The 23,871-nt window shown below is 36.6% G+C and overlaps 2 protein-coding genes across 6 annotated transcripts; one reads left to right on the top strand and one right to left on the bottom strand.

Annotated features, from left to right (window-relative positions):
• The first annotated feature begins 3,061 nt into the window (after positions 1-3,061).
• LOC145595794 (putative protein phosphatase 2C 59) lies at positions 3,062-10,984 on the top strand. Of its 5 annotated transcripts, none has more exons than XM_081652219.1 (10): positions 3,089-3,180; positions 3,567-3,624; positions 3,765-3,825; positions 6,612-6,739; positions 7,636-7,734; positions 7,840-7,998; positions 8,658-8,744; positions 8,829-8,920; positions 10,170-10,244; positions 10,437-10,984. In XM_081652219.1, the coding sequence occupies exons 2-10, from the start codon at positions 3,597-3,599 to the stop codon at positions 10,689-10,691; spliced, it is 984 nt and encodes a 327-aa protein (XP_081508345.1). In that variant the 5' UTR covers positions 3,089-3,180; positions 3,567-3,596; the 3' UTR covers positions 10,692-10,984. The 5 variants fall into 5 exon arrangements, with proteins under 5 accessions (XP_081508343.1, XP_081508345.1, XP_081508346.1 ...); XM_081652220.1 differs by lacking the exon at positions 3,089-3,180 and adding an exon at positions 3,208-3,229; XM_081652217.1 differs by lacking the exon at positions 3,567-3,624 and having other exon boundaries at positions 3,062-3,180; positions 3,685-3,825.
• A 6,467-nt stretch (positions 10,985-17,451) lies between these two features.
• On the bottom strand, positions 17,452-22,803 carry LOC145593780 (exportin-2-like). Its single transcript, XM_081650134.1, has 3 exons — positions 22,632-22,803; positions 19,158-22,094; positions 17,452-17,882 (listed from the first exon to the last, which is right to left on the bottom strand). The coding sequence occupies exon 2, from the start codon at positions 22,092-22,094 to the stop codon at positions 19,167-19,169; it is 2,928 nt and encodes a 975-aa protein (XP_081506260.1). The 5' UTR covers positions 22,632-22,803; the 3' UTR covers positions 17,452-17,882; positions 19,158-19,166.
• Between the last annotated feature and the right edge of the window lie 1,068 nt (positions 22,804-23,871).

Here is a 23,871-nt window from a genome sequence, read left to right as displayed (position 1 = left end):
TATTTTAACGGAGTCGAACTCGGATTACTTTTTTCTCGGACTCGGAGCTGATATTTTACCTCGGATCGGGGCGGAGTTGGGTCGAATCCGGACTAGATTGCCATCCGTAAGTGCATTATAGGATTGCCACATATCGTTTATCCATTTAGAGAAATACAAGAATTATAATTATGAGTAAATTTTAAACCCTAGCCTCCTCTCTCTTTTCTCTCTTCTAAACTCTAGCCTCTATTGTCAATTTTGAAGGGGCTTATTGGAATTTTACCGGTGGAAAGCCCTAATCCTTATTTTCTTTTAAGCTTTTTGTTTCTTATGGTACAATAATGTCTCCCTCGAAAGAAAGAGTTTATCTCCTTCAAAAGACTAGGTTTTTTCGATCTCCTTCGAAAGAAAAGGTTTTTCGGACTCCTTTGAAAGACAAGGTTTTATTTGTGTTTAATTTGGTCTTCAGTTCAAATTCGGTTTACGAAATCAAGACAAGAATTTACGTTCTCATAAAATTGCGATACGGTGACGGATCCACTCAAAAAGTTGTATGAGACAACGAATTGAGAATATGCCGAATTGAGATATTTATGTATTTGGATTCTTAGCCCTTCCCCGATTAATTCTTGTTTGATTTTGTTAAATTCATTTTTGGTATCGTTACTAGATGAAGCCTGTGCGATGTACGGTTTGTTTGATTTTTTTAAAAATAATTTTTTTTTGTATTAATCTACTAAAATTAGTTATATATTTACATAAAATTCCTAATATTAAAATATACTCCCTCCGTCCCCGAAAGAACGACCCATTTGGGTTGATTTCGCGGGTATTAAGAAAGTTAAATAAAAAGAAGTAAAAGTATATTGGAAAGATAAATTTACATGGGGTTGTAAAAAAGTAGAGACAGAAAGTAATAAAAATACATAGAGAAACAAAATTTTATATGGGGAAGCTAATTTTGCACAAGGAAAATTTGTTAATTACTACCTCAAAAAAAAGGGTCTTTGTGAATTACTACCCCTAAAAAGAAAAGTTGTTAATTACTACCCTAAAACTGATTTACAATAGCAACTTTTACCTTTTTTTTACTAATCCGCCTACTTAATTTCATAATCATATCATTATTCATCTAAATTCTAATTAGTAACTTTAAAACCTTAATTAATTAGACAAACCATAGCACCACCTTCCCACCACCATTGTACCACCTCCGGCGGCCCCTCTTTGGCCCCTTACCACCTCCGACAGCTCCTCCACCATGAAACTTACTCCCTGCGCTCAATCCCCCAGACCACCACAAAACCCACTCTCACGTTTTCCAACCACAAAATCCACCCTCTTCCTGTTCCCCCACCAGATTTCCATCTCTATATTGCTTTCCCGGCACACAATTTCCACCCTCTCAACTTCCATCACCACTAAACCCATTCTCCCTACCATTCCCCACACGAAACAAAGCCCTATCCCGTGGATGGGCTATTTTCGAGGGCTAGAATAAGAGAAGAGGCGGTAATCAGGATTGATGAAAAGGGAGGGGTGGGTTTTAAGGTTTGGGGCAAAGGAAGGGGCGGTAATTGCAGTGGGTTTCGTGATGGAGGTGAGTTTTTTGGTGGATGACAAAGAGAGAGTGGATTTCGTAGTGGGGGAGCCGCTGGAGGTGGTAAAGGAGGGCTGCCGGGTGGTGGGTAGGTGGTGCAAGGGTTTATCTGATTAATTAAGGTTTAAAAGCTATTAAATAAAATTTAGACAAATAATGATGTCGTTAAGAGCTTAAGTAGGTTCATTAAGAAAAAAGGTAGTAGTTACTAGAATTAATATGTTTTTGGGTAGTAATTAACAATTTTTTTTTTTTAGGGGTATTAATTCACAAAAGACCCCTCTTTTGAGGTAGTAATTAACAAAGTTTCCTTTGCACAAATATTAGGATTTTTTTCACATTTGCTACCACCTAAAAAGCCTTGTTTCAGATTCGCTACCGTTTAAATTTTTTTTTAAACTTTGCTACCACCCTAAACCAAGTTTGTTAGATACCACTACCACTTAACGGAATCCGTTAGGATTTCCGTTAAGTTTATTTTAAATAAAAAAATAAATAAAAAGAAAAAATTAAAAAAAATGAAAAAAAACCCCAGCCACCCCACTGCTGGGTAGAAAAATTTTTTAGGGTTAGGGGTGGTCGAAAAGGGTAGAAAAAGGGGAAGGAGTCGATTCCGGTGGAGGGAACAGGGAGGGGGGCTGAATTTAGTGGGGGTTGGGTTCGTAGGTGGGGTCGCCGGCGTCGGCCGTTGTTTTGGGCGTCGGCCGCCAGCAGGGGGGAGGAGGATGGGTGGCAGTTGAGGGGAGGGGGTGGTAGTGGGGTGGTTGGACGGTGGTTCGAGGCATGCTGACGGAAATTGTAACGGTGTAAGGCATGGATAGTAATTTCTAACAAACTCTGTTTAGGGTGGTAGCAAAGTAAATTTTTTTTTAAAAACAGTAGCGAATCTGAAGTGAGATGTTTCAGGTGGAAGCAAATGTGAAAAAATCCCAAATATTATTGCAAATTGGTGGGGATTTTAATGCAAATGGGTCATTCTTTTTGGGACTAAAATTAGGCCTAATGGGTCGTTCTTTCGGGGATGAAGGGAGTAGTAGTTTCTTACAACATTTTTTTATTAGTTAATTTCTCAAAAAAAATTAGGTTTTATTAGGTAGTTTCTGGCAAAAAAAACCTTGATTTTACTTTTGAAGAAAAAAATGAACAAAAAAATTTCCACCATTGTTATGAGTTGAAATTTGTGAAATTGTGACATCCAATCCATAAGTTCAATTAATAACATTCCCTAAATACATATATTTTTTTTTCTATTTTTAACCTTTTAACTAAAATCATCACCTCAAATTTTAGCTCTTCCATCTATCAGGCATTCTTAAGCTTAACCCACAATAATTTCAAAATTACTAATTAAAAAATTCATCATTAGCCAAAAATAGAATTGCTGCTAATCAAAGGTGTGTAAATTTCAATCAAACCTCTCTCTTTTCCCCATTTCCCCACATCACCTTTTGCATTGTCAAACCAACTATCCCAAAAACTTCAAAAGAAAAATAATTAAATTAAATAATAAACAAATTGAAACCTTGTATGTTATTTCTTCATATTCACACACTCTCACCCTTTTTCTTGGTTTGGTTGATTAGTTTTCTACAATACAGGTATTTTCTGTGGTACCCTCTTTCTAAAGTTTGTTCCTTTATTTTCTGGGTAATGCTGATTGATCTTGCTTTCTTGTTAATACGAGCTATCTTGTAATTTTCATATATTTAGATTGTATTATGCATCATAATCTCTCTTGATCTTTGCTTGTAATTTATGATTTTGGATTCATTTGCTGTCTTTTTCAATTTTCATTCTGCATTGATTTCTATCAGAATTTAGTTTTTTTTTTTTTTTTTTTTTTTTTTTTTTTTTTATTTTTTTTTATTTGAAATTTGATTGTATTTCAAATCGGTTATTTTCAATTTGCTTCTAATCTGATCTTGTCTTTGAAAATTTGGGTTTTATTGTTATTACAAGCAACATTTTTTGGACGATTTTTCAGGTTGGATTTGGTTCTTATCAGTAATTGGAAATGTTTCTACGGGTGCCACCACCTACAGGTTGATTAGGTTAATGAATTTAGGGTTTATATTGACTGCTTTCATTGTTATTTTTGTTAGTTTCATAGATCAGATTAAAGAGGGTAGAAGTTGTTGGGTTTGTGAAAATTTGAGCAGTGAAATGGGTTACCTTGATTCAGTGTTGCAATCCTCCAATCAAATTCATGCCGAGGAACAACCTGTCACAGGCGGCGGCCTCAGGTGATTTTGTTTTTTGCCTTTTCAGTGTCTCACTTTACAATTTCTGAGATTTAGCTTTATTTGTGTGTTTTATGATATTGTTTTATGCTCTTGAGATTGTCCATATCCTATAATTATTCTGGCTTGCCCCTTTTTAATCTCAAGAAATTCTTTTGGGGTACTGATGGCTTGAGGATTAGGGATTTTGTTTTTGTGTGCAATTGTGGGTGTGATGATGCATGTTTTGGGGCAATTAGTATGAATGCATTTATTTTAATGTCATTGTAACTCTTGTGAATTAGTCAATTGTCCACATTTTTATTCCTCAAGCTTATTAGATAAGTTAAAACCTATGCTGCCAGCCTGCCAGAGCTTAATAAATCATGTATGCTACATTGAGAATTATGACTTTCCATAAGCATTCAAGGAGGAAGAAAATATAGAATTAAAATGCATTTGGTTTCTTACATGACATTCAACTCTGTTGAGTTGTGACACACTCAAACCTATTCCTAGTAACCTCCATTTTGGTCATCATTGCCCCTTAGAGTGCCCTTAATATAGTTGGCTTCTAAATTCCATGTCTAATTTTATGGGACGTTTGTGTAGTTTTGTTGATACTCACAATCAAGAGTCACAGCTGTGACAGCTTGGAGTGCTTGATGCCTTTTTTGACCTGAGGGAAAATTACTATCAGACATTCAGACCCGTTATTTATTGATCTTATTTGAACCTTAATTATGTGGTAATGGGTTAATGGATATGCAAATCATGGTGATATTGTGGTCTTAAAATATTGCTTTAGTTGAACAACATGTCTGACTTTGTATATTTCTTCATACTTCCATCATGATATATATATATATATATATATATATATATATATATATATATATATATATCCTCATGACCTCGTGTACCTTAGAGAGCATGCTTCCTTGTATTCATGCCCGCGTCTGTGGTTGTGTATTGACGTCTCTTATCCATCGGAAACATTTAGGGGTCATTTGGTTGGTTCTTTTGGAATGAATTTAGAGTCCATTCCATCCATTTTATTATTTGGTTAGGCATTTTAGGTATGAAATATCATACTAAGAGGGTTCTAACTCTACCCATTCCCCTAGAATCCCATGCGGGCCTTCACAATCAATTACTTTAATGAAAAGTAAAAATCATTCCAACAAATAAACCAAACAAGTTTAGACTAGTATGGGCCCTATGAGGTTATGAAACTCTTAACAAACCAAACAAATAAACCTTCTTAGTTATGAGACTCTTAACAAACCAAACAACCCCTTGATTCTAGTTGATGGTGAAGGTCTCTAATCTCTAGTTCTCTACCAGTTTGTCATCCTCAACAGTGGATGAATTTAAATCTATTTTCTATAGAGTAATACTTACTTTGGCTATCATTTTCTGGATGGTTTGGAGAATTATCACTTCAGTTAGAAACAAATTTCCACCTAATTGCATCTTACCATTACAGTTGGTGTAACAAGCACCTGCATGTCACTTTGAAATGCAACCATATTTCCTTTGAAAGAACCCTAACATGAGAAATTTCCCCTTAGAGCTACATCTGAACCTAGCTAAGTTCTCACTGGACATTTTTGTTGTCTCAAACTGACTCTGTTGTGAGTATGCCGTGTATCAAATCAACTGGTGTTGTTTAGATGATTGTCTGACAGCTTAATATAGTCCTTTATGATGCCAAATCCTCTTGTTGTAGCCTTTTGAAGTACAAAAGATAAGTCTTCTTTCCATCTCAATCTACTGTTGGTTAAAGATTCCATGAATGGGCAAATATGCCAGGGATATAGGAGAAGAAAAGAGGGATTAGAGATTAGTGTGAGTGGGGATGTTTGCATGTTGTGTCTGTTGTCCTTGATGAAGTTACTTTGAAGAAATGTATTTTGAGGAAGGCCTTCACTTTAATAAATAAGTCTTGCACATGATCATGTAAAGGGTCATTATTGAAATTTTTATTTGCATTTGCTATTGTAGAAACTTCTCATATAGTGGCCATCAATTTCCTGCCAAAACATAGAGTACGAATAAGGGTCTTAGTGTGATCTTATGGATATTTAATCTTGGGGCTCAAAAACTCTGATACTGGACTTTGGGAGGGCAGATTATGTGGATAAAGCATTCTTTTTTTAATTTGACGGGATGGGGGGGGGGGGGGTGGTTCGGATGGTTGGTTTTGACGTTTTGTCCTATGGCCCTATGGGTCCACCTTTAGCTTTTTTTTTTTTTTTTTTTTTTTTTTTTGAGAAATGACATAGCTCTAGGTAATTAGAAATAATGTAAATACTTCCTCTGTTCTTTTTTAGTTGACATGTTTTGGCTTTTGATAGTATTCACAAATCACAAACTTTACTTTGACTATTTTTAATGACCTTATAGCTATTATAAAAGTATAAAACATAGTCATGTTTCTAGTTTGAACGTCTTATTTTATATATTATTTGTATCAATGTTTTATAATTTTACTTGTTTAGAATTAGAAATATTAATTGTTAAACTTCTGTGTTTGCAAAGGTGATTAACGAAACTTGTCAAATAAAAAAGAACATGGGATTTTGTATGTCTGTCTTCCTTGATGGCCTAAAACATTGTTGAAACTTGATATTTACTGTGCTAGCTTAAGTAGAATTTTAAATCACTAATGTGTGCCACTGTGTTTGCAACTTGAATACACTATCAAGTATCAATCAAGGTTGTCAATTTGTTATATTGATGGATGTTTAAGACGGTGAGTTTGACTTTCCCATTTACTAATTGTGAAGTGATCTTCATGTAAACAGTCAAAACGGCAAGTTTAGCTATGGATATGCAAGCTCTGCTGGGAAAAGGTCGTCAATGGAAGATTTTTATGAGACTAGAATTGATGGTGTTGATGGAGAGATAGTTGGCTTGTTTGGTGTCTTTGATGGTATGTTTCTTCTCTTGACTTCCAATCCCTGCTTTCTGATAGCGATACTAGTTTTGTCATCTTTTGTTAACTCTTAATCATTGTTAAAAATATCATGAAATTTGTGTATTGTCAATTTGTCATAGAGATGGATACTTTGTTTATGTTGGTGGGTCTGGAATTTTGTTGATATGCTGAACTCGACATTGCTTTTGTAAATTGTGCACACTGCACAATGATAAGTATGTATTTACCATAAGTAGAATTAATTAGCTTTGTGTACTTCTGTTTTTATTTCTTTATTTATTTATTTTACATTGTCTTATTGATCGTTTTTCCTTTTCCAAGCAATGATTGCATATTGCGGGGTCTTTGTAAAGTATAGATTTTGCTGTGATATTACTATGTTCCACGACAAATTAATGCTTGAGAAGTTCTTCGCTTGGATCATTTTCTCAAACGTAATGATTGCACTTTGATGGCCAATTGTTTCACCTTTCACAGCTTTATTTCTTTGTATTTCTTTCTTTTGGTACATCTGTGGCCTATGGGTACTGCTTTATAGTTCTTAAACATAGCCTTCAGCAATTGATAGTTACAAGGTGCAAATACATTATGAGTGTATGACAAATATTTTAATTATCTGTAGTTTAGTTCAGTTTCATAGCAGATTTTATATAATGGAAGTGAGACATGAATGGGAACAAGAGTGAATTTAGCTGTACATTTTGGTTTGAAAAATATGCTCGTCATTGTATATGGCTCACCGTGTTATATTAATGAGCTTGGATTTGGAAGATCGTTTCTGTGCCCAGACAGTGCTAAATTTGATATAGTTGTGGCTAACTTAATTTTATTTTGTATTTTCAGTCGTCAATGTGTGCTAATGCTACTATGTTACAACTTTTTTCTTGCAGGACATGGTGGTGTTCGAGCTGCTGAATATGTGAAACACCATCTTTTTAGCAATCTGATTAAGCACCCAAAGTTCATTGCTGATACCAAATCAGCTATAGGTTTTGCTCCCAGAGCTCTGTAGCTTGTCTTGACAGTGCTTTAATAAAGCTGAATTACTTGGTTATCATGGTGTTTTGTTTATTTTAATTTCATTTATATTGCAGCTGAAACTTACAGCCATACAGATTCAGAATTTCTAAAATCTGAGAACTCCCAGAACAGAGACGCTGGATCAACTGCTTCCACTGCTATCCTTGTTGGTGATCGTTTATTGGTTGCCAATGTTGGTGATTCCAGGGCTGTTATATGCCGCGGTGGTGAAGGCAAGTGCTTTATGAACATGTCACATGATTACATCCTATCGCAGCCTTATGTGCTAGTCAGATTTCCAAAAAAAGCCTTTTACTGTATTTACTATTTATGGGCTGCATTTAACCGTATATGTATAGCTTATAAAGCACCATCATAACTTTGCTAAAGTGTTTTGGAAGGGGAGATTTTGGGTTGGGGTGGGGTTTTTTTTGGGGGGAGGCACCCTTTTTGGAAAAGAAAGCAAAGGGGATGGAAATGGGGATTTTATTTTCTTCTTTCGATGAAGCAAATTCTTTTAATGCTGCCTTTTTGTCGGGAAGGAAAGCGAAGGGAAGGGAAATGGAGGGATTTAATTCCCTTCTTTCGATGAAGCACATTCTTTTAATGTTGGCAAGATTTGGATGGAATATAATCTCACTCCTCTCTTCCCGCCCCCCTTCACCCCTTTCAGTCTTTCACTCCACATTTTTTTACTTGGGTGAGTTTAAAAATCAATAAATAAGTGCAGAATACTCATGATTTTTCACTCTATCTTTCCTCCCATGATTTATAATAATCTCTATTGGAATTTGTTTGACTGGCAACTCAAGCCTTCTATAGTCCATTTTTTGTTATGATTTTGAGATGTTCTAATCTAATTTTGGTCCATCATTGTACCATATGTATGCAGCAATTGCTGTTTCCCGAGATCATAAGCCAGACCAAAGTGATGAACGACAGCGTATTGAGGATGCAGGAGGTTTTGTTATGTGGGCTGGTAGGGAATTTTGTTACCCAATCCTTTTGATCTCAGTTCCATCTGTAATTAGTTAGTTTTTTCATGGCTGATACTTGATAACAGGAACTTGGAGGGTTGGAGGTGTTCTTGCTGTTTCTCGTGCTTTTGGTGACAAACTCTTGAAGCAATACGTGGTTGCTGACCCTGAGATTAAGGTCAGGTGAAGAAATTCATGGTTAGATGATTATTAACTGTCTTCATCATTGAATTCTTGATATAAGATTCTACAATCACTTTTCATTTATTGAAATTTGGGAGTATTATTGCTATCACTCTTTTAACCTGCATATAAGCATCATGTTGTCTCAACCCAATAATCCATTATGCATTATGACATGATGTGATTTTACCAGATTTTTTTTTTTATTTAATATTTCTCTATAGTCTACACTCTCTTTGTTACCCAATCTACTCAAGGGCATTGTGAAATACCTAATTTGTTGACTATAGTATGGAAAATTTGTTTTGATATACCAAAATAGTTCGGAAAGTAGTTGTGTGAATTTCTGCTATAGATGCCATAGAGCAGGAGAGAGAAATTTCTCTTCTCCATTGTCATCCGCATCTCCTTCAACCTCGGTGACTTTTCCATTATGAGCAAGATACACATGTATCTTAATTATATTCACTTACCAATCTCTATTGCTAATAAATGCAAAATATTGTTGTACATTAGCCCCTGGGAGAAGTATATACATGCTTTAAGTCTTGGGCAGAAGGAAATCGATGTACATTAAGAAACTAGTGTAATCTCCTAACAGATAAACTAGAACAATATATACATCCTCAATGCTCCCCTTCTCTTGGAGCGTGGAGCATGAAAGTCCTGAGTGCCCAACTTATGAGAAAGAATTCAAATTGATGTCAACCTAGCACCTTTGTAAATATATCCTGCTATTCATTAGGAGAATGAACATGTGAAGTAGGTATATTTCCAGCCAGATAAAGTGACAATATGCTTGCAGAAATGTGCAGAGCTGTTCAAATTTCATCATATGGACATCAATATGGAGTGCCGTCTAAATATTCTTCTTCTTCTCTATCTTAGCTGTTTCATATTTGTTTCCTGATCATGTTATAGCTGCATAGTGTAAGAACGGTACACAGATGCATTTTCAGTTGATGCTGGTATTTAACATCTACTTGTTGCCTGTTGGCTCTCCTTCTTGTAATATTACTCCATGCCCATGTAAGCAATACAAATTCATGATGCATGTGCTGTGTGTACACTCAAATGGTTTAGATTTATAGACATATCTATACTTGGGAAATTAGAACAGCTTGGCCTAGCCGTTCTCTGTGAATCTTTATTTATTTCTTTAATTCTTTTTATACATTATTGCGATAAAAACAAGCTTAATATACCCCATTTAAGTTACTAATTTTGTTTTTTTTATCTACCAGGAAGAGAAAGTTGACAGCTCACTTGAGTTCCTTATTCTTGCAAGTGATGGATTGTGGGATGTTGTCACTAATGAGGTTTGCCCTCTAATGCTCCTTGGTTACTGATTCCAATCAATTATTTGGACTCTCATTGCTATTAACTATCTGTCCTGCGTTATTGACTTCATATTGACTTAAGCTATGTTCCTACTTTAGTCAGAATGTTATTGGCTTCATAATTTCATTTTGCCCACCGCTTAATCTGAATTTTCTTCTACTAATTTTCAGGAGGCAGTTGATATGGTGAAACCCATCCAGGATTCTGAAGAAGCAGCAAAGAAGCTTATGAAAGAAGCTTATCAGCGTGGCAGTGCAGATAACATCACTTGTGTAGTCGTTCGGTTCCTAGACAACTGTTATCACACTGATGCCTCGAAACGAGTCTCAGGCAATCAGGCTGATTCCTCTAATAGGAACTCAGGTGATTCTTCAAATCAGCTTCCAGGCAAGCAGGGTGATTCCTCTAAGGGTGGCTCTCATTGAAATCTTTCGGTCTGCTCCTTAAGCATTTAACTAGCCTCATTGTCTGTAAAAATAGGTGCAGAAGATATTATCAATCTGTTAATAGGTTAATTGAGAATCGGGTGAACTAGCATAAATTGCAATGGTAATAGGTGAAAAGTACGTATGTATTGATGTAATTGTAATTTAGAAGCTCTGGAGCTCGCTCTTGTTATGATCTAATTTAACTATATATATACTTAATTATGACCGACTTGTAACAGAGCTTATGATACCAGTATGGTAATTCTGAAGTTGAAATTTGCTTTTGATTATTTTTTTTTTTTGTATGTGATAATGTTGTGCATTATTTCTACTAGTAGCATAATTTTATCAACTTTGATGGTGAAGGAAAAGTGTGTATTTTCATACGTTTATATTCTTCCAGGCTTTCTTATACATTTTAGTTTCATTAATTGCAGCATATATCATTATATTCTTAGCTTTTGGTTTAAAGTGTTTAAGAGATAATTAAGTCACATATATATTATGATCTCCCCTTATGTACTCTCGGACAAATTGTCCATTGATTGATTAATGCATTAGCCCGGCTTCCCCTCAAAAAAAAAAAAAGTCACATATATATATGCTCTTCTCACACGAGTGTGAGGCCATATTACAGTTATCCAAAAGAGACACAATCCAGCTTGACAGCAATGTTGAAAACACCTTCTTCATTCATAGGAATTGCATGCACGAGTGGTCTCGAGTTCTCGACCAATTTGGTCCTTCCCTTATCAAATGTCTTAACTCAATCTCATCAACCCTCTCAAAGGGGTCCTGTTATCTATTTCTGCGATGTTTTCGACCACATGAAAATAAGACTATAAGAGCAACAACTAGAGCTAATATATCACGAATACGGCTTGGAAAGTATTGATGAAATGTATTCATTAATGCATTGATTTACGCATGATTTTTAACTTTTTGTCATGCATTCCTAGACTTATTACCAAAGAAAGAAAGATTAAATGCTTATTTGGCCTAAGGACCATGTATAGCATTACCTTGCGGTTAGATTGTTAACTCTTAAATAAAAACATAACCATATGAATTCTTGTTACATTTATCTCAATGTAAATTTCATCAATTTAAATGTATAATCCACACTTTTTGAGGAAATTTTGAGGTTTCGGGGCCCAGTGGAAAAAAGTGTCGAGACCCTTGAGGATATATCTCAGGTCATATGATACCGTTTGACACAATATATGATTACTATATGTTGTCAAAAATGTACATGGTAGGTTTGAGTTTACGAAATCAATGCAAGTTGTGAACGGGTAAAATGATCAATTAAGGGCATATTGGATGGTTCCACGGTTCCACCGAGGCACCGACTCAATTGGACATTCGAAGGGTATTAGGGACCATGGTAAACATCTCGGCAATTTTTATTTCCGGGCGAAAAAGGTTAAAAAATTACAAAATCGAAAGATATAATCCACATTTTTTAAGAAAATTTTGAGGCTTAGAGGCCTGTGGCAAAAAGCCTTGAGACCCTAACGGAAACATCTCTGGGTCATATAATGCCGTTTGAAACCATATATGATCATTATGTGTTGTCATAAACATTCGTGGTAGGCTCGAGTTTAGGAAATCACTTCAAGTTGTGAACGGGTAAAATGACCGTTTAAGGGCATATTGGACGGTTCTATCGAATCAATTTGACTCTTGAAGGGTATTAGGGACCATGGTAAAGATTTCGGCAATTTTTATTTCCGGGCGAAAAAAGGTACAAAATTACAAAATTAAAGGCTATAATCCACGCTTTTTGAGAAAATTTTGAGGGTTAGGGGCACGGTGGTGAAAATCCTTGAAACACTAAGAGATACATCTCGGGGTCATATAATGTCGTTTGAAACCAAATATGATCATTACATGGCGTAAATGTCTGTGTTATGCTTGAGTTTTCGAAATCACTTCAAGTTGTAAACAGGTAAAATGATCATTTAAGGGCATATTGGACGGTTCCACCGACCCATTTGTACTCTTGGAGGGTATTAGGGACCATGGTAAACATCTCGACAATTTTTTATTTCCGAGCAAAAAAATGTCTAAAAATTTAAAAATTAAAGGCTATAATCCACACTTTTTAAGAAAATTTTGAGGTTTCGGGGCCTGGTGGCGAAAAACTTTGAAACTCTAAGGGATACATCTCGGGGTCATATAATGTCGTTTGAAACCAAATATGATCATTATATGTTGTCATAAACATCCGTGGTATGCTTGAGTTTCGAATCACTTCAAATTGTGAACGGGTAAAATGACCATTTAAGGGCATATTGGATGGTTCCACCAAACCAATTGGACTCCCGGATGGTATTAGGGATAATGGTAAATATCTTGGTAATTTTAGTTTCCGGGAGAAAGAAGGTAAAAAAATTACAAAATTGAAGGCTATAACCCATGCTTTTTAATTATGGAAAATTTGAGGTTAAGGGGCACGGTGGCGAAAAGCCTAAAAACCCTAAGGGATACATCTCGGGTTCATACAATGTCGTTTGAAACCATATAGATCATTATATGTTGTTATAAACGTATGTGGTAGGCTTGAGCAGAGTTAACGAAATCAATGCAAGTTGTGAACGGGTAAAATAACTGTTTAAGGGCATATTGGACAATTCTATTGACCAAATTTGACTCCCATAGGATATTAGGAACCATGGCAAACATTTCAGCAATTTTTATTTTAGGGCGAAAAAAGGTCAAAAAATTACAAAATTGAAGGCTATAATCCACACTTTTTGAGGAATTTTGAGGTTTCAAGGCCCGGTGGTGAAAATCCTTGAAACCTTAAGGGTCACATCTCGGGGTCATATAATACCGTTTGAAACCACATATGATCATTATATGTTGTCATAAACGTCCGTGGTAGGCTGGAGTTTTCGAAATCACTTCAAGCTGTGAACTGCTAAAATGATCGTTTAAAGGCATATTGGATGGTTCCACCAACCCAATTGGACTCCCAAAGGCTATTAGGGACCATGGTAAACATCATGTCAACTTTTTTTTCCGAGCAAAAAAGGTCAAAAAATTACAAAATCGAAGGCTATAATCCGCGCTCTTTGAGGAAATTTTAAGGTTTAGGGGCCTGTGGCGAAAAGTTTTGAGACCCTAATGGAAAAATCTCGGGGTCATATAATATCGTTTGAAATCATATATGATCATTATTTATTGTCATAAATGTCGGTTGTAGGCTCAAGTTTACGAAATGACTGCAAGTTGTGAATGGGTAAAATGACCGTTTTAGGGCATATTTGACGGTTCCACCGACCCAATTTGATTCCCGGAGGATATTATGGACCATGGTAACCATCTCGGCAATTTTTATTTCCGGGCGAACAAAAGGGCAAAAAATTACAAAATTGAAGGGTATAATCCACTCTTTTTGAGGAAAATTTGAGGTTTCGGGCCCGGTGGCGAGATGCCTTGAAACCCTAAGGGCATGCCTGGATTGGGGGTAATACATTAAGGGGGTAATAAAAGTCAAACTAAGCAAAATGAATGTGAAAATAAGGAATAAGGAGATAGTGATGGTGTGATTGTAAGAAGATTATGTAGTGATGGTATGGTGTGAGGTGAAGAAAGAGGAATCAATACCCTCATTTTGGGGGTATTAGTTACACTAGGGGGAGGGTGGGTAACTATTACCCTCATTATGAGAGTAATAATTCCTCCATCTCTCTCGTTTCCTCATGGCACAACTAATTTATTTCATTTGTAAGCACCATGTCTCCTACAACACCACCTCTAATTACTTTTGTTTTTTCAAGTTTGACTTTTATTACTCCCTTAATGTTTTACCCCCAATCCAAGCATGCCCTAAGGGTTACATCTCGAGGTCATATAATGTTGTTTGAAACCACATATAATCATTATATGTTGTCATAAACGTTTATGGTAGGCTTGAGTTTTCGAAATCACTTCAAGTTGTGAACAGGTAAAATGATCGTTTGAGGACATATTGGATGGTTCCATTGACCCAATTGTACTCCCAGAGGGTATTAGGGACCATGGTAAACATCTTGGCAAGTTTTGGTTCCGGACGAAAAAAGGTCAAAAAATTACAAAATTGAAGGCTATAATCCACGCTTTTTAAGGAAATTTTGAGGTTTCGGAGCCTGTGGCGAAAAGCCTTGAAACCCTAAGTGATACATCTCGGGGTCATAAAATGCCGTTTGAAACCACATATGATCATTATATGTTGTCATAAAACTTGAGTGTTCGAAATCACTTCAAGTTGTGAACGGGTAAAACGACCGTTGAAGGGCATATTGGATGTTTCCACCGAACCAATTGTACTCCCGGAGGGTATTACGGACCATGGTAAACGTCTTGGCAATTTTTAGTTTCGGGCGAAAAAAGGTCAAACAATTACAAAATTGAAGGCTACAATCCACGCTTTTTGAGGAAATTTTTAAGTTTTAAGGCACGATGGCGAAAAGCCTTGAAACCCTAAGGGATACATCTCGGGGTCAAATAATTCTGTTTGAAACCATATATGATCGTTATATGTTGTCATAAACATCCGTGGTAGGCTTGAGTTTTCGAAATCACTTTAAGTTGTGAACGGGTAAAATGACCGTTTAAGGGCATATTTAATGGTTCCATCGACCCAATTGTACTCCCAGATGATATTAGAGACCATGGTAAGCATCTTGGTAATTTTTAGTTCCGGGTGAAAAATGGTTAAAAATTACAAAATTGAAGGCTATAATCCACGCTTTTTGAGGAAAAATCGAGGTTTCGGGGTTTGATGGCAAAAAGCCTTGAGACCCTAAGGGAAACATCTCCAGGTCAAATAATTCCGTTTGAAACCATATATGATCATTATATGTTGTCATAAACGTCCGTGGTAGGCTTGAGCTTTCGAAATCACTTCAAGTTGTGAACGGGTAAAATGAACGTTAAAGGGCATATTGGACGGTTCCACCGACCCATTTGGACTCTTGGAGGGTATTAGGGACCATGGTAAACATCTCGGCAATTATTATTTCCGGACTAAAAAAGGTCTGAAAATTAAAAAATTGAAGGCTATAATCAACGCTTTTTAAGGAAATATTGAGGTTTTGGGGCCTGGTGGCGAAAAGTGGCAAAATTGAATGCTATAATCCACCCCGTTTTTCGAGTACAGGCTGGGTTCAGATCATTGTCGGTTAAAGTCGGGTCCTTTGGTCGGGTCAATTTTTGACAATTTTAATTAGGGTCTCAACACTTTTCACCACCGGGCCCAAAAGCTCAAAAATTATGGAATATAACCTTCAATTTAGTAATTTTTTGACCTTTTTCGCCCGGAAAGTTAAATTTCCGAGATGTTTACCATGGTCCCTAATACCCTCCGAGAGTTTAATTGGTGGGTGGAACCATCCAAGTTGCCTTTAAAGGGTCATTTTACCTCTTTTCGTACATGCCTCTTGTATTGGCTATAAGCTCTCAAAGGGCCTTTACGTCGCCGAATAATGGTAATTTATGGGTCCACACAATATTATATGATCCTGGAATTCATCCCATAGTGTTCCATGAATTCCAACCGATACCTCCTAAATCGCTCTGATTCTGTGTATTATAGTAGAGTTGTCAATTCGGCTATTCAAGTCGGATTTGGGTTGGGTCAACTCATGTCTCGTGTAAAATTAGGATCTAGTTATATCGATATCAAGTTCAACTTCGGGTCAGGTCAATTTCAGTTGAGTTTATTCCGGGACGTTCATCTTTTCAAATATATGTCGGGTTCAATTCGAGCCAAATTCAGAATGGATTCAATTTCAAGTTCGGGTTGTGTGTGAGTCAGGTTTGAGTGGGCTTATAGATGGTAGCATGGTACATTCAGGTTCGAGTTAGTGTTGAGTTGGGTTTTGGTTCAAGTTCAATTCCAATAAACATCGATGTGTTCAAGTTGAACCTATATAATTACACCTTCCATAATTTGATCAACTTTATCAAAATTTTATTAAACCTATATATGAGTAATGGTGAACAAAAGGTATACAAGCTGAATCGGATGGTGGGTTTACAGATTTGTACCAGTATATAAGTTGAACAAAAGGCATATAAATTTTATTAAACCTTCCATGACTCGGGTAAAGGTTCTAAATGGGCCGGGTACTAATTCGAGTTCAGATTATTGTTGGGTCGGATTAAATCGGTTGACGATTACTCTCAGGTCGGGAGCAGGTTCGGGTTCAGGTCAAAAAGTATTGGATCAAATCACAGTGCGTGGTTCCTACCGGCGCTTGCACCGTGCATTGTACAGACGTTTCTCGCGGAAAGAACATATTATACAAATGTAAAGAACATACAGTTATAGTGAAATGTACATATTATTAAATTGTAATGAATATATACCTAAAGAAAAAAAAGAACATATTTGCACAAAAAAGAGTGAAAAGAACATAGGTCCATGTTCTTTGATTGTCAGTATGATGTACTTTTATATGTGATATAATGTTCGTTATTTATTGCAAAAATGTTCTTTGAACTATGTCTTTTAATTATGATGGGTATATATTAATAATTTTCATTTCCTAATATTAATCGTGTTCTTTATTGCGAATGTTCTTTAGATTAAAAAAAAAATGTTCTTTACAAAACAATTAAGCATGGTACCACCGCCTGTACCTTAAAATATTATATAAATTTTATATGAAATTTCAAAACCATGCTATGTTTACCCATACTTCCCCAACACGACTGCAGCTTGTAGAATATCATCACCAGTATCTAGATAATGAAGACCTGACACTTGTGTAGTTGTGTTTACTCATTAAAATGTAAGAGCCAAATAATTCCTCAAGTAAAATTTCTATAACATATTTCTCTTCCGAAATTAAATCGACCAAATTCAATAAACCACAAACTCATACACTCTACATCTATAAACAAAACCCTTCAACAAGCGACAAAAGCGGCTACAGTCTTGCAAGACTCGATACAAAATACTAATGCATATCTGCAGAGCATAACTATGATCAAACTGCAGTCGTGAAACACTTAAAAATAGAAGGCATTAGCCCAAACATGGGCACATATCAGCATATGCATTTGTTAAGCACACACTGATTTGCCCAACCACCGCATCACTCCCGAAAAGAACACCCACATTGGACACAAGATGGACACCCCAAAATGCATTCATCTGAGAGCAATTACTCACTCTTATCATGGACCATAAACCTGCATGAAACAAAAAAAAAATCAGTACAGATTCCGCATGTTATTGGCTGGAGCATAATTTTACCCCACGTAGATTTCACAAAGAAAAACCTAGTGAAACAACTAAACACTTGAACATGATGCATTTTACATACATGTCATGCAATACAAACAATATGCTCCACTATAGGTAATGAACAGAGCAACTGCATAACACAGAGCAACTAATCATAGTTCCAGTTTATGCAAGGTAGAAGCTAACAAGTTGTCATGCAATACAAACGCAGCAATAAAGACCTATTTGATATTTCAACTAATGGAAGAAGTGGCCATCAACCAAAAATAAAAAAAATAAACCCTATTAATTATCACAATTCATTGAATGTTATACAAATATCACAATGTTTTTTGTCCTCTTCCTTTTTTTTTTTTTTTTTTTAATCAAAGTTTTATGCAATCTCATGTTCTTAGGACCAACAAAATATAGTTGATCAAATTTTTACTTGTAGCAGCCAATGAGGATAAGCATATGAGAAAATTGAGCTACTTTTGGACATAAAAATTGAGTTCTAAATCAAATCACCATGTTAAAAATTCTAATAGGAGCAAGCTGAAAGTTGCAAAATGCTCCCTGAACAGCATATCATTCGAATCAGCCATAATCAGTAGCTACCCAAAGCAGTGAAGCTACGAGAATGCAAGATACAATAATTGAACACGAGTAAGAAATATACTCAAAGACAAACATCTCTAGTTAACCCAATGATCGACCATGAAAAAGAAAACTCAAAATTCATTGCCCACACAGAAGCAGCAAAACACTGAGCATATAAGACAGCACATCAATGTAAACAAACATATCAGCAATATGCCTTGGAACCCATGTAACTGATTGCTAAATAAGTGGAATAAAGAAATCAGGAGGTTTATAAAAGTGAATTAAGCCCGTAAACATCATTACATGATCACTGATATTACAAGCGCTATTGTACGTAGTATTTGGGGGGGGGGGGGGGGGGGGGGGACCAAACAAACACAAACGCAATCATTTGCAGTCATCACAGGGAAAAAAAGTGTGGGGATGGGGGATAACTATATATATCAAGAACAAATAAAAGCCTTTAAATAGAGCCTCAAGGTCATTTAACACACGTTAGCAGAACAGTCATGAATCTCATGATACAACGAAATCAACAAGAGAAGCAAATTCAATTACAACAACTAATAGAAAAGAGACGTAATCATTCATAGTCCTTTAAACCCGCAAACTAAAAGTAAGGAATTAGGAAACATTACTTGCTCATATTAGGCAGTGGTCAAAGTGCTGTAAAGCTGAGACAGTGCTGCTTGATTGGCAGGATCTACATTCTCACTGATAACTTGTCCATATCTCCCAGTGGAAAAGTCCGAAAGATTTCTCAAAGAAGCTAACAAAAACTGCTTTGGATCTTTAATTTCCTTGAGCGGATCATCATCTCTTTTATTGACATTATAAAGACGAATAAATGTCGCAGAATAGCTTCCTGTCTCAGCAAAATCTGGAACTTCAGATTCTTCCTCTACTCTCTCTTCTTCTGGTCTGGTAACAAGCGTAACAATGCTATCTAACATTTTACCCCAAATTTTAGAAGATTCGGGTTTTAGAAGAGCAGGACATTCGCACAAGAGTTTTGTTGAAGCCACTGCAGTTAGCTTAGTCTCAGTGGCACCTGTGATCTGCTTAAGATTTGGAACCCAGAACACCTCCAAAATTGTAAGTAGAATACCAGGCTGTACACGGTCAAAGGCATCAACAAGATTATTCCAACCATGCTTGACTATAACGAGAGACATAAATATGATAAAGCACCTAACAAACTTTGGGGTCTGGTTGGTCTGGAGACGGGTAAACAACGAAACCAAAATTTTCGGAAGATACCCAGCAATCACTTCGTACCCAAGGCTCTCAACAACTGTGTTCAGCACAAAAAAGGCCTGCTCCTCGGTCCTGGAAGAAGGAAGAAGCTTGCTGTATATATTAAGCACCTCATCTAGCTTTCCACCTTGGTTAAGTTCATTGGGAGCCATCCGAAGGAAAGCCTGAAGCAAACGCACTAGAGCAGGGACATCAGCAGATTTGGTCCACAGATCAGGAAGCAAAAGAAGCTCAAAGAACTGCATGTAGTGCGGTGGCAACGGGGGCCTGTTCAATTCAACAAGCTGTGCAAGGAGCTGGAATGCATATGGGAAGAACTCAATGACATTGTTTGTTAGAATCGTCTGAAGGCTTGGAAAGAGGCTAGTTTCAAACAGTGATATGACAGAGGGGTCCTTGTCACACACCCGTCTAATAAGCACAGCAACAGCCTCAAATAAATAGTGATTGAATATAGGGTTTTTAGGGTTCTTACACACTTCGTTAAGAATGGAAGCCATCCCAGACATGCAAGTAGCAGCAACATCACCAGAAACATCCGCAACACCAAGTACCCGCATGATACACTTCATAACATATTGGTTCTCCTCAGATTCAGGAAACTTCAGCGCAATAAAAAGGTTATTCAACAGCACAGGGAGAAAAGGTGCAATATCAGATGCAACATATCTAGCTCTACCCCCCTCGTCTTTAACCAATAGAACCTTGTCAATGAAAATAGCAGCATAAGAGTGGATAACATTTGACTCAGCACCAAGAAATCGTAACACTTCAGGAAGCAAGGACATCACACTAGGCTTTGGAAGCTGATCTCTGAATACTGTCAAAAATTTAAGTGCACCTGCCTTGAGCAATGGAAATGAATTAACATCTTGACTCTGAAGCTCTGGAGCAACCACCACTGAAAAGAATGATTGCAGATCAAAACAGCCCGTCAAGACATTAGGACCTGTAGCTTTAACAGTGCTTAGTGATATAACCAGATAAATAGCAGAGTCTTTGTATTTCCAATTCAAAGCTGGATTCTCATTACATTTAGCCAACATTGTCTGTATGACATTGTTCACCATGGGAGCAACCTTCTCTCTGTAGTGAGTTGCAATTCCTTTAAGAAGTTCACATGCAGCTCTCCTCTTAGTGTCAACATCACTCCCTTCCATATCCCGTCTTATAAACTCAATATAGTTAAACTCAAAGAGCTCTTCATCTTCTTCCCTCAGCATAACATTTGGGATGACAATGCTTCGACATATCTGATCTAAAGAAGCATCATCAAACAGCTTGTAGTGGTGTGCCATTGTGCTGACCATTGTCATGAACTTGATAGCAGTTATCGCAAGATGATCACGACCTGGAGATCCAGACACAGTGATAAGGAGGCTTCGCACTGCTTTCTCAAATTCACCTACATATCTTTCAAAAGGCTCCTCGGTCCTCTCGACATAAAGGGTCAATATTTCACAGATAGCTGCACGAAGATTATCAACAAGAGCTTGCTCACCTCCTTGTTCAAGGGCTGGGTATGTAGTGGTTAAATATTTTCCAAATACATTTATAAATGGTTCCATATTATCTTCAAAGAGGTCAGGCAACTCCTGAAAGTTGAAGGAATAAAAGATTCTACAACACAGCCTCTGTGACTCAAATAGAGGCTTTAAATTTGCTGCGGAAGCACCAGAACTGACACCAGAGTCGATCAGAGATGCAGTATGGGAAAACAACTGCAACAATGGGACAGCCATGTTATCCAAACAATACCTTAAATCCAACCTCAAATCATTTGTCCCATACCCATGTCGGAACTTCTTAAACAATGAGTTGGCAGTCCCAAGAATCCCATTTATAGCAGCATAATTACCACCCTCGGTGAGTGCTTGCTGAAGCCTACTATTGAGCATTGGAAGCAACTCCGTCCACTGCCTAGGAAAATCATGTTTACCAATGACCACCAATGCCTCACTAAGCTGAGATTGGATACGAGGTGTTGATTCCAACATCAAAGACACAATGTGTTCTTTAATCAGCTTCTTTTCGGTATCGGGAATAGGGTTTGGCAAGGGCACATTAGGTTCAGAGCGCCTTGCTGCCGGTGCCCATCGAGCTTTAAGAAAGTTCTTAAAGTTCACAGCTGCAGCTTGCTGGATCTCCTCGCCAATGCCTGGCGTACGGATGAGAGTAAGAACAGCCAACCCGTAATTAGGTTGCTCAGCTGCCTCACCAAGACTTGCCTCAGCTTGGCGTCGAGGCTCGTGGTTAGGAGAAAGAGAGTTCATAAAACATTTTGACAAAAACTCCAGAGTTTCTGGGCTGGTTGCCATCTGCAACCAAAATCAACCAAAAATAAAAAAGGTTTCAGCTCAAGGTTTTCACAACTCTTATAAATTCTTCTTTTTTTCCCATTGTTTTCGACTAATCCAGATAATGTATGAAATAAACAAGCTAATTGATAGCACGAAACATTGAAAACAAGCCAATTATGGTTAGGCCAGTCCCTGAGCCAGGGCAGGAGAGGCGGCCGTCCAGGGACCGGGGAGAATAGGTCCAATTTCATAGTTCAATCCTAACATTAAAGGGTTCTACAACACATTCGCAACCAAATTTGATTCAATTATCAAATCAAGCTCAAAAACTCGCATAATTTTAGGCTCATAATTCGACTCAATCATCAAAACAAGCTCATATTTTTTCTTCTTTAGCAACACAAACGCTCGATATGATCTTTCATAACCTTAGTAATCAGATGCAATAATTCAAAATTTCGAACCCTAAATTAACTATACTGATAATTAAACAAAGATAAACCCTAGATTGTGAAATTGATATTCGATCATTACAAGAAAGAAACAACGCCATACCTCAGAAGCTGCTTCAATGGAGGGTAGAACTAATGGAGGAACTTGGAGTGCGAGTGCGCTTCAATGGAGAACTCAAATGCGCTTCAATGGGAAACCGAGAGAGAGAAAGAGGGGGGAAAAGGAAGACAAATACTGCTGTACGTAATTTTGGTTTTGGACCCGTATAATTATGTGCTAGCTTTTGGGCCCTTAGCCGGTGCGTAGAACGGGGCTATGCTTTATTATTAGGCCAAGTTTAGTTCGCCGCATTTTTACTTAATACCTGCTACGTATATGGTTATATGGTTTTAGTTGACACGTTTTCCTCAGGGGTGAAAGTAATTCAGTTTAAAATAAAACTAAATTACTTATTTGATTTGGTTTTATTTATAGCATGGTTCGATTTGGTTTTGAAAATTTGAAAAATATGGTTTATGGTTTGTTTTCGGTATGGGTTTATAATAGTTTATGGTTTGTTTTCGGTTTGGGTTTATAAAAACTGAAAACCAAATTACATACATAAGTCCAAATATTAAGCGCAAATTACAAATTGTGGTGGTAAACTAGAACTTTAAACGTTTTCCCAAACATTTTTTTTTATGATTTATTAGGACTTGATATTTGCTAAGACATGACATTGTAAGTATTTTATTTGATTATTTCGGTTTGATTTGGCTTATTTTTGGACAACCAAATAAGATACGAGTTAAAAATCAGGCCTAATACGATAGGTTCAAAATTTTGATTTGGTTTATTTTTTTAAAACCGAATTATAAATGGCTTGGTTTAGATTGGACCAAATATTAGATTGGACCAAATATTAGTTTGGTTTGGTTTGAAAAAACCCCAAACCAAATTAATATGAATAGATTTTGATTTGGGCTATTAACCAAACTGTAAAACAAATTTTCACCTTAGTTTTATTTTTAGCACTATTCACGCACTTACCTTTTTCCTGTGTTTTTTGCTTTATACGTATTGCAAAATACAATCATATGAGATATTGTTAGATTCATCACGATATGTATTTTCAAAATATCAAAGGTTTATGATTTGTGCTTATGATATAATTAAAGATATTAGTTATTGAATTTGTGTAATGGCAAACGTGACTCGTGAAACAAGTCAAAAAGCAACGAATGTATAGAAATTACTAAAGATAAATTGAGAAGTATGACACACTCCCTCTTTTCCATAGCTAAGTAAACATTACGATCAGTTGTAACTTTTAATAGTTGCTTACCCTCATTACATGTGTCAA

Source organism: Chenopodium album, chromosome 19, assembly GCF_948465745.1.
Source record: "Chenopodium album chromosome 19, dcCheAlbu1.1, whole genome shotgun sequence".
Taxonomy (NCBI): Eukaryota; Viridiplantae; Streptophyta; class Magnoliopsida; order Caryophyllales; family Amaranthaceae; genus Chenopodium; species Chenopodium album.
Note: the sequence above shows the minus strand (reverse complement) of the source record. Positions and strands in the feature narration are given on the sequence as shown.